Source organism: Triticum urartu, chromosome 4, assembly GCF_003073215.2.
Source record: "Triticum urartu cultivar G1812 chromosome 4, Tu2.1, whole genome shotgun sequence".
In the NCBI taxonomy this organism is placed as follows: domain Eukaryota; kingdom Viridiplantae; phylum Streptophyta; class Magnoliopsida; order Poales; family Poaceae; genus Triticum; species Triticum urartu.
Genome location: NC_053025.1, coordinates 155380394 through 155401168, shown reverse-complemented (window position 1 = coordinate 155401168; position 20775 = coordinate 155380394). Strand labels below are relative to the sequence as shown.

Sequence of the window (20775 nt, the reverse complement as noted above, 5' to 3'; positions counted from 1 at the left end):
TCTACGTCAGGATGCCTTACCAGAGCGATGAGGAGACTGGGAAGTAAAAAAGAATTCCTAAGCTCTCCGATATATAATTCCTAAGTGACTCAAAGCATTTTTCTAGACGGGAAATCCGGGAACATAACACCGATATGACGGAAACTAGGGCGGCAAGAGTGGAACAAAACACTAGGCGAGAGGCCGAGCCTTCCACCCTTTTCAAAGTATATAGATGCATTAAGATAACATGGTAATATAATGATATCCCAACAAGTAAATAAAAGATGTTCCAACAAGGAACAACCTCCAATCTTCACCTGCAACTAGCAACGCTATAAGAGGGGCTGAGCAAAGCGGTAACATAGCCAATCAATGGTTTGCTAGGACAATGGTGGGTTAGAGTTTCAACATGGCAATTTGGGAGGCTGACAAGCAAAAGGTAGGCATCGTAGCATTGGCATAGCAAGAGCGAGCAAACTAGCATAGCAAAGATAGTAGTGATTTCGAGGGTATGATCATCTTGCCTGCACAGTTGTCAGAGGTGACTGGATCCTCACGAGCAAACTCAACGGGCTCCTCGTTAGAGAACTCGTCTCCCGGCTCTACCCAAACAAGGCAAACAAGCAACAAGGATACAATCAACCACGTGCAAACTCAATCAACACGATGCAAGGATGATATGCTATGCGGGATGCGGTGCGGGATGCAAAATGCAAGATATGACAGGAAAAGCATGAACCTGGCCTCAACATGGAATTCCAAGGGTGCCACTGGAAATATGAGATGAAATCGCTTGAAAACGATATAAAGAACGCCGGAATCGGAGTTACGGTTTGGAAATGGCAAGCGATTTAAGAATGACACCGGTCTGCAATTTACAGCAAGTAGGCATCTAAAAGCAATGAAATGAACATGCTACAGCCACCAAACATGACAACAAAATACATGGCAGGGATGCACACAAGATGCTTAACAAAAGACTAGCACTGAGCCATGGCCAATTCATCCATTATGAGGTTCAAACAAGCATGGCAAAAACGCAAATGCAAAACAGATTCCAGACTTAGTGAAATTAACACTTGTCTGAAATTTCAGATCACGAAGCCCTCTTCGGAGCAGCAAAACAACATGATACATGACCTGATTAAGACAACTAAGAACATGGCATAGAGCTACTCAACAAGCTTAACAAAAGACCAAAGTGACCTGGGGCCAAAAGGGTTCACAAAATATACTAACGGGCACACGAACATAGCTAAAACACAATCAGTTTTCAGACTTGATGAAAACTGAGACATGCTGAAATATAACTCACGAAGCTCGATGCACTCACCACGGTGCAAGTCATGGCAAGACAAGCATATATCCATTAAGAAGGCACAAAATACAAGCTATACATGGCAACAACAATGACATAGCATGCACGGATCAACTACAACAACGCCGGCAAAATCGCAAACGAGTTGACGATATGCCCAGATTCACCACGAAGCAAAAGTAGAGCTCGATTGTCTCAAGCTAGGGTGCTCCAATATTGCAAGTAAAGACATGGACAGATAGAGAATAACATGATTAACAAAACTCCTTTACTGATCATCCTCAAAAGAGGCACGGATCACTAGGAAACAAGCTGAACATATGGCATCATGAACTAAATAATCCCAGACTTAGTGAAAACTTCTAAGTCCCTGAAAACAGATTTACCGGGTGCCTCACTTTGCAAGCTTGCACAAGTCACCACACACATCCTAAAAATGCATGGATTGCACCTCTGGAAAGAAGACAAAATCCTTAACAAAACATATGAAGGACTCACAGGCATAGCATGCACACAATAATCATGGCAAAAATGATAAAAGTCTAAGATGAACTAGCAGATGTGACAATTAACTCATGAAGCCTCCTTATAACAGCATTTCGGGCATCAAGATGAACTCAAATGAAAATGCTGCAATGGAATGAAATGATACACTCATCGAGACGAACATTTTGATATACTATATGCCCAAACCGGAGCTACGGATGCGGAGATACGGCTGGTCAAAGTAGGCATAAAAAATTAGGGTTTAGAGGGAAAAAGTCAACCGAGATATTTTTCAGATCCAGATCCAGCGCAGATTACGAGGACGGTCGGAATCACTGTAGCGGCCGGAGCTTCGCCGGAGGGCGTTGACGGAGTCGAGAGGAGGCCGGAGCCGGGCCAGATTCGGTGGAGGAGAAGGCGGCGCAGGGCGGCGGCTGCTCGCCGGAGCGGGGCGGCGCGGCGGACGACGGGGCGGCGCGGCGGACGGCGGGGCGGCGGGCGGCGGGGCAGGAGAGCAAGGCGGCGGGGCGCGCGCGGGCGTGGGAGCCGGGCGGCGGCGGCGCGCGGGCCGGGAGGGCCGCGGTCGGGCGCCCTGGGCCGGAGCGGTGGGAGGCGGTGGCTGCGCCACGTGGCGGCGCGGGAGTGGCGGCGGCGGTTTCGTCTGGTCCGGACGGACGTGTCCGGCCGGCGCGGAGGCGAAATTAGGGTTTTCGGGGAGAGGAAGATCCGGATTTCGGGGGGGTGTATATATAGGCATAGAGGGAGGTAGGAGAGTCCAAATGAGGTGCGGTTTTCGGCCACGCGATCGTGATCGAACGTTCCAGATGATGGAGCTGAGTTTGGTGGGTTTCGGGCCAAATTGGTGGGGTGTTGGGCTGCAACACACACGAGGCCTTTTTGGTCCCTCGGTTAACCGTTGGAGTATCAAACGAAGTCCAAATGGCACGAAACTTGACAGACGGTCTACCGGTAGTAAACCAAGGCCGCTTGGAAAGTCTAGGTCTAATCCGGAAATGTTTAATCCCCACACACGAAAGAAAGCTAGAAATGACCACCGGAGGAGAACGAAGCGCCGGAATGCAAAACGGACAACGGGGAAAATGCTCGAATGCATGAGACGAACACGTATGCCAATGCAACGCACACGATGACATGATATGAGATGCATGACAACGGCAACAACACACGGAGACAAAGACCCGAACCCGAGAAATAAATATAACTTAACGCCGGAAACGGCAAGAGTTGGAGTACAAATTGGGAAAGTTACATCCGGGGTGTTACAGGGACCCTACCATCGGACACGATAGCTTATGCATAAAAATAGCTCAAATAATTATCAGATGAGTTATCTCAAAAAAGGTGACTGCAGGAAACTTAAAATTTGTGAAATAACCTAAAGCCGAAAAGATATATCGATGTCAATGACCATGTGCAGTTTTTTTTGCACTAGCTACACTTCTTTTATCAATGGGCCTAGATATGTTCTATTCGGCCCTGCCTAACTTCTATATGGGTCTGGCCTTTTTGGGCAACGGGCTGTGGACGAACCTTTTTTTCCTTTTCTCCCTCTACCACTGAAACTGAAACTGATGACGAACTGAAGAACTAAAAATACGGGGCCGAAACAGAGTGGAGAGGACATGCTGAATTGCTACAGCGCAACACTTTTTATTCAAATATACATATCATTACGATTACAAATGATGCCCAATCTATTCACTTACGACTAATTATCATCACATAAACAAATGCGAGAGCAATTACACAAACATAAAAAAGTCCGGCCATCAGCCCCATCAAATTGCCCTGCTTCTGCAATTCGATGAGTTTCTTCATCTGCTTGTTCAGCTTCTTCAGCTCTGCCATCACTACTGCATCCCCCACAGTAGCCCCAATGGAATGGGCAGATCCAGGGGCCCCAGATCCAGACGCGCCCGATCCAAACTTGCCCAACTTCTCCGCCTCCAACGGTAAATCGAGCTCCCCTGATGCACCCTCCAGTTGAATCCGCTCTATGTACTCATCTAGCCACTCAAAATGGGTTTATTGCTTCAATTTCTAAAATTGGAAAGATGAACCCTAAATCCCAAATCCGATGAAAAATCGGGAAAATTGGGCAAATATGAAATTGGGAGACAAAAACCAAAATTGGCATATTGAGAAGTAAAATCTCACCTTTCCCTGCTCTGGTTTGCTCTCGCATTTCACGAATTCCCGCCCAAGGTTGCCATTCTTGTCGATCGTTGTGACTAGCCGCTTCAGGGGTACGATACGTGGGCATGCAGGGCACCTTGTCATGGGCACTGCGCCATAGCGCGACCATGAGCGGCGGGAGGCTGAAGCGGAGCTCAACATTGCTAGGACGCGGCCCGGAACGGCATTGTTGCGCGCCGTTGCCGGAGAAGAAGAACAACAACGGTCGGGGAGGGGGGAGGGGGGGAGGATGGGCTCGGGTGCTGCACGGCTCGGGCCACGGCTCGGTGTCCTCTTGTACCAATGCTGACCTAGATAAGTTAGTGGGTCCCATGTTGTGGGTCCTGCTCACCTGACCAATGCTGAGTTGGATAAGTTAGTGGGTCCCACGCTGTGGGTCCCACTCACCTGATTCGAGTTTTAAACATGTGTCTTTGGATTAGGCAGCAGTGTCGCATGGGAGCTATTTTTTCCAACGTAGATGTCGCATGAGAGCTATTATAGCCAACGACGTCGCATGAGAGACAATTCACACCAACGACGTCGCATGGGAGCTATTTGCCCATAGACATCACAAACAACTGAAAAAATCAAATTAAAAAACATCTTGAGCTTGATCAGTCCAGGCCGTCGTCCACCAGAGGAGCCGACACACTGGAGCATCACATAGCTTGAAGGAGGCACATACATGATAGGAGTAAGCCATCGTCTAGCGTATACGTTGGCCACTATACCACCATCTCCACTGCAGAAAAAGGCCCCTGCCTTCTCGTCCCGGCTCCAGGAATGCCGCACCGTCCGCAAGCGAAGTGGTTCACCCTTGAACTCGAATGAATACTTCGCAGACAGGAAATAAAGGAACTCAGAGACACTCGTCCCACAAATAGAGATCCGCATGAGGTATACCGACGTGCACAAATTGCACAGCTACATAGAAAACACACACTGTCGGAAGGAGACATGACCCGGACTGGAAAAATCAACAGCGACACTATGCAAGAATCTGGATTTTTCGGAGGTTCAGGCACTCGCTATCACCTCGACACCCATAGAGGGGAACACTTTCCCCTCTCGCCTAGGCTCGAAGGCAACGCACCACCGACGAGTAGGGCCCTAGAAGGAAATACATGTTGGAAATATGAGCAATTTACCCAATAATTTTGCTAATGGAAATACTAGATAAAGCATGACTAATATAGGAAATATAAAGCAAGTCATGCAATCTGACAGAGAGAAGGTAAACATCGTCTGCATATATGAACTTGTGGTAAACACATCTAGAACAGACACTAGATGAAGCTGCTTATACGACATAGAACCTAACATATATAAGGCAGAAACTAGAGGCGAGAACTGTAGCAGGACTCCTAACAGAAGGAACAAGAATACATACGGGACAGCAGCAGCGGAAGCACTAGACTTGGGGTCGACATCCTCTCCAGCCATGTCGTCGATGAGGTTGTTGACGTCGGGGAAGAAGTCGTCGTCGGGGAAGTAGTCGTCGGAGTCCGTGATGAAGAAGTCAGTAGTCGCGCGGAGCGCTCCCCAAAAACCTGATCACCCTTCTCCCGTACAGGACTCAAAGAGGTGCGGTTTCGGAGGCCTACTGTCCTGACATGCGGTGCATGCCACAAGCCGGGATGGGGAAGATCGTAGCAGCAGCGCAGTGCTCATGAACTTGTGGCGAGAGGAGGAAGAAGTTCTGGTGCGTCTCTCTGGGAGGAGCGACCTCCCTTTTATAGGCGCAAGAGAAGGAGGCGAGAGGGCAGCGACGAGAGGCGAAACGAAGAGACGGAGGCGAAGCGAATAGCCAGCAGCCGAAGGGATGCACCGTTCGCATTCAAACTTTCGTGTGACCTTTCGTATACCCGTAGTGCGTGGCAAAAATTTAGATATCGGCTCGGCTCATTCCCGTAGCCCGCAACCCGCGGCGCGTCATGACGAGGCATGGCGGGCACCGGAGGAGGAGCGCGCGTGGATATCCCTCTTATTCTCATGCTCGTACAAGTGGGGAAAGAACCTCCCATATAAGGAGGTCCAACTCCCACTAAACTAGCAATGTGGGACTAAACTTTAGTAGTATCCCTTGCCTTGCACAAATGGGCTGAGTGGGCCTCTAGGATTTATTAGGAATTTCTGAAATAATTATTGGGCTGCCCAAAATATACTAAATTCCAGCAATCCCCCACCAGATCCCAGAGGCACACATAAATTTGCCTTTGGTTCCAAAACACTGTTTTATATACCGGTGCTGTAGTGGAGACTGTTAAGTTGAAGTTCCACCTAGAACTCTATGCTACACTAGTAAGCAACTTGAACAGTGGACTGGGCCTTGAACTGCAAGTTTTCTGCGAATCTAGCTTCACATAAAGCCTTGACCGATACTTGGCTACAGTGGGTCTTCCCCGCGGGTGGAGCTTATGCGTCATACTCCGAGACCTTTCATGAGTTTACTAGAGAGAACCCTACTCTCATAGATTGCGACGTTTAACAATCAGACTCATATAGGTGTGTTCTTCAAAAGATGTTCTGCAGGACAACATCTCTGCTTAAAAGAGCCACTTAGAACACATTAAGATATACATCAACCTGCCATGCAGATTAGGAGAGTATTGCATCTTTATGGAGTGGTATTTTAGCAGTAAGGGTACTCTCCTCCCAGTTGACCAACAGCTTGTCTTCCACATCTTATCCACGGGATCTCCAATCACAAAGAATAGGTTACCACTGTGAACAACTCATATTGTGGGTCTCATACCCATCTCGCTCGATGCATTATCTATAACATTACGTGATAGACCCTTAGTAAAAGGATCTGCCAGATTTTTAGACGTTTGGATATAATCCAACGCAATAACTCCGGAGTTTTTCATTTTCCTGGCAGACTTTAACCTTCTCTGAACGTGTCTTGATGACTTCATGTTATCCTTTGAGCTGCCCACTTTCGTGATCACAGTTTGATTGTCGCAGTTCATAAGGACACCCAGTACAGGTTTCTCAACAACCGGCAAGTCATTCAAGAGCCGGCGAAGCCAATCTGCTTCAACCGTAGCTATATCGAGTGCTGTGAGTTCTGCTTCCATTGTTTACCTCGTTAAGATGGTCTTCTTGCAAGACTTCCAAGAAACAGCGCCACCTCCATGAGTGAATACATAACTGCTCATGGCCTTTATCTCATCAGCATCTGAGACCCAGTTTGAGTCACTATACCCTTCAAGCACCTTTGGGTGCCCGGTGTAGTGAATTCCATAATTAGCAGTGCCTTTCAAATAACGCAAAACTCTTTCTAGAGCTTTCCAATGCACATCTCCTGGTTTTGAGACAAACCGACTCAGTTTGCTAACAGCAAAAGAGATGTCAGGTCTTGTAGCACTGGCTAAGTACATAAGCGAGCCAATAATCTGAGAATATTTCAATTGATCTCTAGCAATTCTTCGATCCTTTCGAAGTAACACACTCGCATCATATGGTGTTGGAGAGGGCTTGCAGTCACTATAGCCAAAGCGACTCAAGATCTTTTCCACATAGTGAGATTGAAGCAATGTAATCCCACCATCATCATCTCTCAACAACTTGATGTTCAGAATGACATCAGCCACTCCTAAATCCTTCATCTCAAAACAACAAGATAGGAAATCCTTGACCTCCTTAATAACATTCAGATTTGTTCCGAAAATCAGTATGTCATCAACATACAAGCACAGGATAACTCCCTCGCCCCCACCATGGCGATAGTACACACATTTGTCAGCTTCGTTCACAACAAAGCCTGCAGCTGTTAAAGTTCTTTCAAACTTCTCATGCCACTTTTTGGGTGCTTGCTTAAGTCCATACAAAGACTTCAGCAACTTGCACACTTTCCCTTCCTGACCATATAGTACAAACCCATCTGGTTGTTCCATATAAATTTCCTCATCCAACTCTTCATTTAGGAAAGCAGTCTTAACATTAACATCCATTTGATGAACGAGAAGACCATGCGAGGCAGCTAGTGAAAGTAGAACTTGAATAGTGGTCAGTCGAGCCACAAGTGAGTAAGTATCAAAGAAGACTTCACCTTCCTTTTGGGTATAACCCTTAGCCACGAGCCGAGCCTTGTACTTTTCAATAGTACCATCAGGCCTAAGCTTCTTCTTGAATACCCATTTGCATCCTATAGGTTTGCACCCACAAGGACGATCAGTTATCTCCCAGGTTTCATTCACCAAGATGGAATCCATCTCGCTACGAATCGCTTCCTTCCAGTAGTCGGCGTCTTCAGATGCACAGGCCTCTGAAATAGAACTGGGAGTGTCATCTATGAGATACACAAGAAAATCATCACCAAAGGACTTTGCAGTCCTCTGTCTCTTGCTCCTAGTAGGAACTTCATTGTTCTCCTCCACGGGACTTTCAAAGTGTTCCATCGAAATGGCAGGTTCGGTAATTGTAACTGGTTCCTGATTCGATGAACTAGGCATCTCCTGATTAGATGAGGTAGCCATATCCTTCATGGGAAAGATATCTTCAAAGAAAGTCGCATCATTCGACTCCATGATCGTACCGACATGTATGTCAGGTACCTCAGATTTTAGAACCAAGAATCTATAGCCAATGCTATGAAAAGCATATCCCAGGAAAACACAATCCACAGTCTTTGGTCCAAGTTTCCGCTTCTTTGGAATTGGAACATTGACTTTCGCCAAACAACCCCATGTTCGTAGATAAGAGAGTTTTAACCTTTTCTTCTCCCATTCCTCGAATGGAGTTATCTCTTTGTTCTTTGTGGGAACTCGGTTTAGGACATGACATGCAGTCAATATCGCCTCCCCCCACCATGCCTTGGAGAGACCCGAAGTATCTAACATGGCGTTAACCAAATCTGTTAGAGTACGGTTCTTTCTTTCGGCCACCCCATTTGACTGAGGTGAATAGGGAGGCGTCCTCTCATGGATTATACCATGTTCCGCACAAAAAGCATCAAATTCATTGGAAAAATAATCTCCACCACGGTCGGACCTAAGCCTCTGGATTTTTCGATCAAGTTGGTTTTCCACTTCAGCTTTATAGATCTTGAAAAAGTTCAAAGCCTCATCCTTAGATTTCATAAGATACACACGTCAGTATCTAGTGGAGTCATCAATTAACGTCATGAAATATTTCTTTCCACCTTTTGTCAAAACACCATTCATTTCAAATAGATCTGAATGTATGAGCTCTAGTGGTGCAAGATTTCTCATTTCCGCAGTCGTGTGAGACTTACGAGGTTGCTTAGCTTGCACACACACTTGACACTTATATCCCTTGACAGTAGTGAAACTAGGGATTAAGTTCAACTTCGCTAGTCGCGACATGCAACCAAAGTTTACATGACAAAGTCGTGAATGCCACACATTGGATTCACTGTTGTTGCAAATATGATTAACAACTTTATTGCAAACGTCCGATAAGGATAAACGAAACAGGCCTCCTGACTCATAGCCTTTACCAACAAAGGTTCCATACTTGGATATTACAAATTTATTCGACTCAAAGACAAGCTTGTAGCCATCTCTACACAGAAGAGATCCGCTAACAAGATTTTTATTGACGGAGGGGACATAATGCACGTTCTTCAGCCGCACGATCTTCCCCGAAGTAAACTTCAGATCGACCGTGCCAACACCATGAACAGAAGCACTTGAACCGTTGCCCATCAGCACGGCTGAAGTCCCTGCGGTCTGATAAGACAAAAACATGGAAATATCACCACAATCATGCACATTAGCACCCGTGTCAATCAACCAGTCAGGAGAATGACATACTGAAAGAATAGTGGGAAATATACCATACCCAGCATCCTTCATGTCAGTGTCTCCAATGACAACATTAGCGGTCTTGCCGCCTTTCCCAGGATGACGCTTGTCATAGCGATTAGGGCAACTAGGAGCCCAATGATCAGGATCCCCACACACATGACAAGCACCTTTCTTCTTGCCATTCTTCTTCTTGAAGTTCGTGTGTTGCACAACCTTGTTCTTCCCATCAAACTTTGCTTTACCATCAAACTTGCCCTTGTTCTTGAACTTGTGGGGCTGGAAGTTCTGCTTCTGTACCACATTGGCACTAGATCCTCCCTCAATACCTCGAGCACGTGTGTCCTTTGCTCTTGCCTTTTCTTCCATATCAAGAGTGCCAATGAGATCCGGGACGGAAAACTCCCGCCTCTTATGCTTCAGCAAGGTAGAAAAGTTCCTCCATGAAGGAGGAAGCTTAGTGATGATACCTCTGGCAACAAACTTGTCCGGTAGCGTACAACTGAAGTGCTCAAGTTCTCTAGCAAATGACTGTATCTCATGAGCTTGCTCAACCATGGAGCGCTCTTCAGTCATCCTGTAATCATAGAATTGCTCCATGATGTACAGCTCAGTGCCAGCATCCGAGACCCCAAACTTGGCCTCGAATGCATCCCACATATCTTTTCCATTATCAATTGACACATAAGCATCAACTATGTTCTCACCAAGAACACTCAAGAGAGCAGCCTTAAACAGAGTATCCATTTTCTGAAAAGCTTGTGCTTGTTGAGCATCAAGCTCTCCTTCAGGTTTGCCGAGAGTGGCGTCATAGCAACTCATGGTTTGAAACCATAAGACTGCTCTCACGCGCCACCTCTTATAGTGGATACCCTCAAACATAGGAGGTCTCATGGAAGCAGCAAAACCACTCGGGGTAAATTGCCTATAATAAGGTTTTTGGATTGTTGGAAATATGAGCAATTTACCCAATAATTTTGCTAATGGAAATACTAGATAAAGCATGACTAATATAGGAAATATAAAGCAAGTCATGCAACCTGACAGAGAGAAGGTAAACATCGTCTGCATATATGAACTTGTGGTAAACACATCTAGAACAGACACTAGATGAAGCTGCTTATACGACATAGAACCTAACATATATAAGGCAGAAACTAGAGGCGAGAACTGTAGCAGGACTCCTAATAGAAGGAACAAGAATACGTATGGGACAGCAGCAGCGGAAGCACTGGACTTGGGGTCGACATCCTCTCTAGCCATGTCGTCGATGAGGTTGTAGACGTCGGGGAAGAAGTCGTCGTCGGGGAAGTAGTCATCGGAGTCCGTGATGAAGAAGTCAGTAGTCGCGCGGAGCGCTCCCCAAAAACCTTATCACCCTTCTCCCGTACAGGACTCAAAGAGGTGCGGTTTCAGGAACTTGTGGCGAGAGGAGGAAGAAGTTCTGGTGCGTCTCTCTGGGAGGAGCGACCTCCCTTTTATAGGCGCAAGAGAAGGAGGCGAGAGGGCAGCGACGGGAGGCGAAACGAAGAGACGGAGGCCAAGCGAACAGCCAGCAGCCGAAGGGCTGCACCGTTCGCATTCAAACTCCACGCTCGGCACCTAGCCTCAAAAAGCATGTAGGGTTGTTACCGGATGATGTTTCCTAGGGCCCGAAGCTGTCTAAATCCTTGTCTTGTGTTGCGTCTCTCGATTCCGCTCAACCCCTCTCAAGCTACCGCATAGATGCGTTGGCCTCATGACTAAGTCCTCACCTTAGGACATCTGCCGTGACAATTCCACGACAGTTGGCGCCCACCGTGGGGCCTGCGCACGGTGGTGTTGAGTTCTTGAAGGGATCTATCCCAAGGTTTCGAGAAGCTCACAAATTTCCAGATGAAGAAGAAAGAGTTTGGAAGGATCTACATAGTCTCCATGGCAATCAGCCAGAACGACATATACGAGAGTTAAGGTTCAAGAAAAAATTGACTCTACGATTTGTCCATCACTGTCGCCGGGCGATCTGCTAAGACAAAATGGCAAACAGGAGTTTAATCTTTGCGTCACTGTGCAATCGGCTGGACGCGATCAGCTTCCTCGGCGGCTGTTATGCACGGCATCTAGAAATCCGTCAAGCCGTCAAATCACCAAGTTGCTGAGACCATCAACTTACGTTCAAATCTGATTGGGCATACTACTCGGATGGTCTACTCGTAGCTGCTGTTGTTATTTCCTTCAATGTACAAGGATCCATAGCCAGATTAATATTGGATGCACTGCCTGAAAGAGGACGAGACCTATAGGAATTCTGATAATTATTCCTGACAAAGATATTGTTATACTGCGGATATGGAGCATGCGCTGGCATAATTTTGCACTGGCATTCCTCCGTGCCATACTACTAGACGGATATGGGAGCAAGTCGCCGCCCCTGCTTCATCAACACAGAGGACTGACTCGTCGTCCGCCCCCGCGGCCGATTCTCCCGCCCGCGCCGACTTACTACGCCGCGGCCGACTCATCTGTCTGTGTCGTCTTTGAAGCTGCGGTCGTCTTTGCCGTCCGTCTCTCGCGGCCTGGTTTACATCGACACACTGGGCCGCACCTGTCTGCATGAGATGTTTATTGAGTATGAACAAGTCACAGCTTGGGTAGCCCGGTTTTTCTTTCAACAAAGTGGAGGAAAATTATCATATACCATCAACCGCGATCTACACTGGATGGATCAATGGGCAGGCACGCAAGTCGCCGCCACTACAGTTTGGTTAATTTCAAATAGCCAGTTGGAAGGAACCATTGGCCGAGTTGTCGACACGGCTTATACAGATCATTTATAACCTGCCGCAGTCACCTCAACCTTCTGTGGATTCACATCGTGCTATCAACATCAATGATATACAAGTTAGGCCGGTTTATATCACGGTCAAATATGGAGAGTCTCAAGCCAACTCCTCGAGTCACCTTTGAGACTCGGGGGCTACGATGACATGACTCAGCAAATCTTACCAGTTTCAGCCGGTTTAAGAAACCCAGGACGATGGAGGAAAAGATAACCCGGTCCTAGAGGCTACTGTGATATTGATGAAAATTTAAAGGCCGTCAGAAAATTTCCGGCTTAGAAAGTATATGACAGTTACAAAATCCCGGCTCAATGAAGAAGATCCGGGTCATCAGAAAGGATTCCGGTTTAAAATCCGGCTCAAGGGAAGTCAGTCTCACTGAAGCTCTCAAATATCCGGTTTACAATCCAGTTCAAGAGAAATTTATTCTCCCACAAAGCTCTGAAGCGCTCAGATCCGGTTTAACAATGTCCGGTTCAAAAAGGAATTAACTTCTCGCAAGTTCGAGTTTAAAGGCCGTCAGAAAATTTCCAACTGAAAATGAAGATTCCGGTTTAAAATCTGGTTCAAGAGAAAGATGTCTCCCACGAAGCTTTGAAGCTCTCAATATCCGGTTTAACATCCGGTTCAAGAAGGATTTATCTCTTGCAAAAAGTTAAAGGGTGCCAAAGAGGACCTGCTTCCATGATGCGCCATTCAAACATAGGTATCATGCCTTATTGGCTTATCATATTATTGATCACTGGGGGCTTGGTCGTATCCGAACCATAGCTACACCTCTTGATCGGCTCAATGCCACAACATCACTTGGGGGCTTGTTCGTATCCGAACCAATGCAACACCTTTTGATAGGCGAAAGCCACAAGATCACTTGGGGACTTGGTCACGTCTGAACCAGTCACGCCTCTTGATTGGCCTAAGGCCACAGAATCACTTGGGGGCTTTGGTCGAACCCGAACCATCGTCACTCCTCTTGATCGACATAATGCCAATGCATCATGTGGGGACCTGGCTGACTTGAACCATAGCTACGCCTACTGGGGGCTTGGTCGTGTCCGACCATGGTAATGCCACTTGATCGGCTTAAACCGCCTCTTTTTGCAAATGGTTTTATCATTGCTTTTGCTTGAAATTTTGTTTTGATAAATATTTCTTTTGTTCCATTTTAAACCGACAATTCTTAAACCGGTTCGACTGTCAAATTACAAATTGACGGAACACGGTCAAATCTTAATCCGGAGGTTATCTGCCCGGTTTGATTTTCTGTTACCATCCTATTATGGAGTAAACCGGTGTTTATCAACCCGGCTCGGCTTTCAACTACAAGTTGTCAGTACACGATCAAGTTATAATCCGGAGACTATCAGCCCGGTCTGGTTTGACTACGAGTCGCCAGTATTATATGTGGTTAAACCGGTGTTTATCACAACCTGGTATGGTTTTATCATAAACCGACACAATATGGAAGGAGTTATCAGTACTCAAAATCTGGGTTATTACCCCTATTACAAAAAGTTGGTAAACCAACGATGTGATTCAATGTCACAGGTTGAATAAAGCATGATTATAAATCACCGGCGTTATACTAACCCGACCTGGCTTTCGACTATAAGTCGCCAGTATGATGATAAATTATCCGGTGTTTATTAAACAGCCTGGCTTTAAGACGATAAGTCGCCAGTATATGATGAGAAATTATCCGGTGTTTATTAAACCGACCTGGCTTCGGACTATAAGTCGCCAGTATATATTTGGATTGCGCCATTGGAATCATGCGCTTATAAATGATTGGGTTATATTATTCAAATAGCCAAACTTGGCTGAATTTTCATTATGATATTGGATGAATAAGATTTTCATACCGGATTATATTATCTTGAATAGCCAACATGGCTGGATTTTTATTATGGTTGGGGCTACACTATTCAAGTTGAGATTATATCAAATATGCAAGTCTCATGTCGCTGCAAGCATGCACCATGACAGTTGGGGGCTAATGCAAAGTCATTTTTATTGGCCTTATTGAAGACCCGACTCATCATATCATAATGAGCCGGCCCTTGGGGGCTACCAATTGCTCCTGTCAACAATTCAAGTTTTATGGGCATCAGTCAATTACAAGTCCCAGGTTGCTGCAAGTATGACAACCCGGCACTTGGGGGCTACATAATATGGAGTATTCAGTTTTTACTAGTGACTGGGATGAACAACATGGATTTCTTCGAAAGTGGCAGTATTTATATTGAAGCAAGTCTTAAGCCATCACTTTGTTCTGCTCAATACTTGGGGGCTACAAGTATTATATTATTATCAGAGAAATATTTTCAAATTCTCTGTTTTGAGCAAACCAGATTGACCCAGCGTCACCAATTATTATGACCCTGTGTTTGCAACCCGGCATCATCAATAATCATAAACCGGCATTGGCAACAATCAGGAACCGGAGTTAGCAACAATCATGACCCGGAATTATCAGTCATATAACCTGGCAATTTCTGGCAATGATAAACCGGCAAGTTCGGCATCTTCAAACCAGTTGAATATCATATGAGTATTTCAAGATCCATATTTCTTAATCCGACGCTTTGGAAGCCGACTCAAGTGGATTATTCTTCATAATATTTCTCTATGAGAAACCAATGTCAGCAAATTGAGTATGAAGCTAGCTTATTGACCTGGATTTTCTAAAAGAAGGAAATGGCAAGGAATTAAGGATGATCAGATGTCGGTTTACAAGAATTCTTAACCCGGAGCATAATCTATCAAATTTGTTCTTGTATTTGTTTTATAGGATCAGTTTAACATGGATAAATCCAAATTAAACTGGGGGCTAATGTCGGGGATATACCCCGTGGTGTAAACTGGCCGGCAGTTAACCCGGCCGGACTTGGCGGTTTAGCTGAAGACCTCACTGACACTTGGCGAGTTACTGGCGACCCGCCCTGACCTAGCGGTTTACAAGCAACCCACCTGGTCATTATGACTCACTGGTGATCCGGCATGCGGGACAGACGGATGACAAGGCCCAAGACTCAGAAGGCCGGTTCACGTTTAATGGTGGGCCGGTTTAAGAGGAAAGGCATGAGGAATATTTACCTTACAAGGAGTTAAGACCAGGACTTGTATCCGGTTTGTATTAGAGATAGACTAGTCCTAATCCTAATAGGACTCCACATGTAACCCGCCCCTTCAACTTATATAAGGAGGGGCAGGGCTCTCCAAGGAGGGACAAGCTACAAGCAAGAGAAACAATCTTAGGGCTAGACACAAAAAGGAGAGCCGGTTTACGGTGACTCCCTCGTGATGATAATGAGACCTAGCCTCAAACAGCATGTAGGGTTGTTACCGGATGATGTTTCTCGGGGTCCGAAGCTGTCTAAATCACTGTCTTGTATTGCGTCTCTCGATTCCGCTCAACCCCTCTCAAGCTACCACATAGATGCGTTGGCCTCACGACTAAGTCCTCACCTTAGGACATGTGCCGTGACAATTCCACGACACACGGCGCGTCGTGACGAGGCGTGGCGTGGCGAGGCGGGCGGCGGAGGAGCGCGCGTGGATATCCCTCTTATTCTCATGCTCGTACAAGTGAGGAAAGAACCTCCCATATAAGGAGGTCCAACTCCCACTAAACTAGCAATGTGGGACTAAACTTTAGTAGTATCCCTTGCCTTGCACAAATGGGCTGAGTGGGCCTTTAGGATTTATTAGGAATTTCTGAAATAATTATTGGGCTGCCCAAAATAGACTAAATTCCAGCAATACATACCAGAATCAGGAACCCGCCAGGATTGCCGCAGAATACCGTCAACAACAACAGTGGGCAGCTCGACAATCTTTTCCTTCTTGGGGGTCGTTTTGTAGTAGAAGAAGTATAGGATCAGCTGGACGAGGCTGAGAAATGCATCGAGGCCATTGGGGATCTGCACAGAATCAACGGAGGGCGTTACAATTGATTAGATCTATGCAAAGTGTACACTAGGATCATCACATGACAGTTAGATCGATGATGATGGTAAGTCTGGCTGGGTTTGGAACTTTTTGAGATGTGTATGTAGTGCACACTGACCATCACGTAGAGATCGAACTTGATGAGGGCATAGGTCGTCCAGCAGCAGCCGTTGAGGAAGCTCACCAGCGACAGCAAGAATGGCATGTACTCCACACTTTTGGTCCTGATCACTTTACTCTGCAAGCAATACAATATTTATTAGTACTCGCATTAGTTAAAAGCACAAAGGCTGAGTCATTAAATATGTATGATCTATTTTTTCTTTTCAGAAACAAATATGTATGATCAAGATAATAAGTAAAATAAATCCCTGGTTAATTAGCAGCAGCTACATTGATGGACTCTAGACCTGGAGGCCCCATAGGATTCATGGAATCAGCCTATATTTTATTTATTTACGAAAAGGGGTTTCCCCGCCCCATTTTTATTAAAAATAAGGGAACCATCATAAACTCATAGAGTTGGCAAAAGCGAAAGGATCACAAAAGGCAATGATGAAAACAGGATCATGCACTATCCGTGCATATGCATCCCCTAGCTAGGCATGGCACATCGTTTGTGATGAAGCGCTGGATCACGGGTTTTAGTTAGACTATGAAACGTCACTCAATAGCTAGCTAACATGAGAGTTTGGTTGGCTAGCTACATACACGCAATGCAAGTACAGATCCATAAGCCGAGGACAATGTTGGTTAGACGTTATGTTGTGGTCCAAATTTCTATAAAGGCCAACTTCTAACGGTGCGGAGCGGAGGCCGGTCGCACAGGATAAGCTCTTTGTAAGCCGCCACATAGGATAAGTTCGTCGTTGTAAATCTCCGGCGTTTGTAACCTCTCCCGATATAATGAAGTTTGCTGGCCAGCGTCCATGGTTTTTTCCACTTCATATTGGAGAGGTTTTCTATGTTAAAATCTTGTGTTCCTCTATGTTGGTCCGTTCTTCTTTTTTCTCTATTGCATGTCCTATCTCTAACACCACACGTGTGGCATTTACACGCAACTAACTAACTGAGTTCGAAATAAAACCGGACAAAATAACAGCGCCATCAGAAGAACAAACAACAAACGGGTCCAAGAATTAAAGAGTAGACAGGATGGGTCGATCATGATTGTACGTACAATGATGGTGAGCGGGGAGGCATACATGATGCAGCCGAAGATAGCGCAAAGGATGCCGGCGATCATGGAGCGCTTCTTGTGGGTGTGGGTGCCGTGGAGCACGCCGACCACCACGGCCAGCATGAACGCCGCCTCGACGCCGAGCACGATCAGCATCTTCCGCTGCACGCGTGCACGGTAATGTCAGGTTATTAGAGCCAATTAGGGGCAGAAACGAACTAAAACACCCGAAAAGGGCTGTGAGAGGAATTGATAGGGGATGTACGTATCCTCTTTTTGATGGTGGAGTAGATGAAGAAGATGACGAGGTAGACGGCCTCGACGGCGAGGCCGATGCCGTTGATGGTGACGACGAGGGTGCTGTTGGCGTGGACGATGGGGAGGCCGTAGAAGACCCAGAGCATGCAGTTGAGCAGCGTCGCCAGGTAGGGGTCCGGCTTGAACTTCTCCACGTCCTTGGCCGCGCATATCCTCCAGAACGCCGGCCTGCGTGCACGCACAGGCAAGGAAACAAAAGCTACCAACAACCACCTTCCATATACACAGATGGGGCAAGAGGAGGGTGCATGGATTACGCAGGGGAGAGGTAGAGGCCAAAGGTGATGACATTGCCGATGATACCGACCATGTTACGAGCTGCGTCTTGCTCGCCGGGGAGGAAAAGGCGGCTGACTTGAGGAAGAGGAAGGAGGTTTGTTGTGATCTGGCTGGGCGATGAGAGAGGCCGAGCTTAAAGGCATGGACGGGTTCCCAGGGTTATCCCCTGATCGATATGCATGGTTTGGTTTTTTTTTTTTTTTTTTTTTGAGGATGCATGGTTGGGTGTTAAACGGTTAGTTAGACTGGGTTTTACTTCTGTTTTTTAGCGGAGACTGGCTGGGTTTTACTGGTCCTCGAGCCTGGGTATACGCAAGAACCGAGTCTAGCTCGTGGTTTTTTTTTTAGAACGTCTAGCTCGTGGGTTAGACTGCCAAATCATACGATGTTGGGTGTAACGTGCGTGGCCTGACCGGGAAAGTGAAAGAAAAGCGGGCATGCATAACCTCCTCGTACGCAAGTGCCATGCCAGGGCTGATCCAAACCAACATAATGTTGCAAGACACCGGATGAAGATAGGATAGATGAATGCAAAAGGATAAGGGCGTACTATATATGAATTGGTCTATAATAAAGATCTCTAATTTCTTTTATCCAGTAGTACTCTCTCCGTTCCCAAATATAAGTCTTTTTAAAGATTCCAACAAGTGACTACGTACGAAGCAAAATGAGTGAATCTACACTCTAAAATATGTCTACATACATTCGTACGTTGTAGTTCATTTGAAATGTCTAAAAAGACTTATATTTAGGAACGGAGGGAGTACATATATACCAGGCTGCGGTGGAGTTAATTGCACGAAAGTATCACAATTGGGGATTGGTACCATTTTCCGTACCGTATAACATTTAATATGGAAATTTTAATATACACATTTTTGTAATATAAGGTGAACTTATTGTAAATAGGGAAACACAGACAAACATATATGGCGACAAGGTGCCTACGGTGACGTTTCTGTCGATGACGAGGTGCCTACAGTGACTTGCCTGCTCAGTCTTTTGAATGTGCTCATAAAGATAGGGTGTGCGTGTGTGCGTTCATCGGGATAAGTGTATGCGCGTGTATATGAGCGCTTGCGTCTGTACATTGTTCAAAAAAAATTTGTTTATGTGGCTGCTACTTTAACGGAGCCGCGTAGTGGCGCAGTGGTCGAACGGCACGGCGCTCCTGGCCCTTCGTGCGTGTAATTTTTGTTCTGGCACGACGAAACGAGCCTAACGATAAATTTGACAAACGCGTGCTGTACATAACGAAAGAAGTTGTAGCCCAGTGGCATCGACGTCGAGCTGCGAACCCGACGGCTAGCATTCGATTCTTTGCGCCGCAAGGGCTCGTACAATTTTTTGCCCTGGCAGGACACATTTTAGGCAAACAAGGGATGAATGCGTGATTAAAGAAAACGTAAGGGTCTTTATGCAAACAAGGGATGAAACTTCAGCTCCAGCGGGAACCGATATGTATAAATTACGAATAGTGGTACCAATCCGCACGCACTGCCTTAATTGTGATACCTTCATGTACGCGCAAATCAGAGACCAACATGGTGAGGTTTGCGGGAGTCCGAACCGCTCCCAAGCCTGCTTCTGACCGCCCAAGCCCATGAAAAACCCCTCCCCCCTTCCACGCTCGCTTCCCACCCGACATTCATGCCCGGCCAGAGCGAACGCGACCGCTCACTGGCGCCGGCCGCCGCCCGCGCCACTTTCCGGTGCAGTCAACTATCGCACGCTCAAACGACATGACGGCCGCCCGTCCGTCCATCTGCCGCATGCAATGTGGCACGCGGTTGCTGAGTCATCTCCTCCGGCGCCACACGACCGTCCCTCTGCCGCCCATCGGTGCTATATAAACCGCTGCCCCGGCCATAGCCACAATCATCCCTCTCAGCACCATTCACCTCCATGGATCCCTCTACCGTCAAAGGTCTCTGGGATGGGCTGACGTCGGAGCAGAAGGAGGAGATGGCCGCCATTGCTGCCGACTGGCAGGCCGGCAGGCAACCGAAGGACACCGACGTCAGCTAGATGGCTTCTTCTCTCTTTTTGGATCTCAATACAATGTTCTCCCCCTCTCTTGTGGAGATTTATTCGATGTAATCTTCTTTTTGCGGTGTGTTTGTTGAGACCGATGAATTGTGCGTTTATGATCAAGATTATCTATGAACAATATTTGAATCTTCTCTAAATTCTTTTATGTATGATTGGCTAACCTTGCAAGTCTCTTCGAATTATCAGTTTGGTATGGCCTACTAGATTGGTTTTTCTTGCAATGGGAGAAGTGCTTAGCTTTGGGTTCAATCTTGTGGTGTCCTTTCCCAGTGAGAGTAGGGGAAGCAAGGCATGTACTATATTGTTGCCGTCGAGGATAACAAGATGGTTTTTTTATCATATTGCATGAATTTATCCCTCTACATCATGTCATCTTGCTTAAGGCGTTACTCTGTTTTCTTGAACTTAATACTCTAGATG

At 46.4% G+C, this 20775-nt stretch overlaps 1 protein-coding gene across 1 annotated transcript; it reads right to left on the bottom strand.

Annotated features, from left to right (window-relative positions):
- Positions 1-3505: 3505 nt before the first annotated feature.
- On the bottom strand, positions 3506-20279 carry LOC125554666 (bidirectional sugar transporter SWEET6b-like). Its single transcript, XM_048718149.1, has 7 exons — positions 20159-20279; positions 18282-18378; positions 17983-18192; positions 17707-17875; positions 16645-16764; positions 16345-16498; positions 3506-3813 (listed from the first exon to the last, which is right to left on the bottom strand). Exons 1-7 carry the CDS (start codon positions 20277-20279, stop codon positions 3506-3508), a joined length of 1179 nt encoding a protein of 392 aa, XP_048574106.1.
- Between the last annotated feature and the right edge of the window lie 496 nt (positions 20280-20775).

Bases quoted from the DNA above. Each gene is read 5' to 3' on its own strand.
- LOC125554666 (XM_048718149.1), bottom strand. From the start codon at position 20,279: ATGGCGGCCATCTCCTCCTTCTGCTCCGACGTCAGCCCATCCCAGAGA. The intron at 16,765-17,706 runs GTACGTACAATC...TATTGCTTGCAG, and splicing joins CCTCCCCGCTCACCATCATT to AGTAAAGTGATCAGGACCAA. The intron at 16,499-16,644 runs GTCAGTGTGCAC...GATTCTGTGCAG, and splicing joins AGTTCGATCTCTACGTGATG to ATCCCCAATGGCCTCGATGC.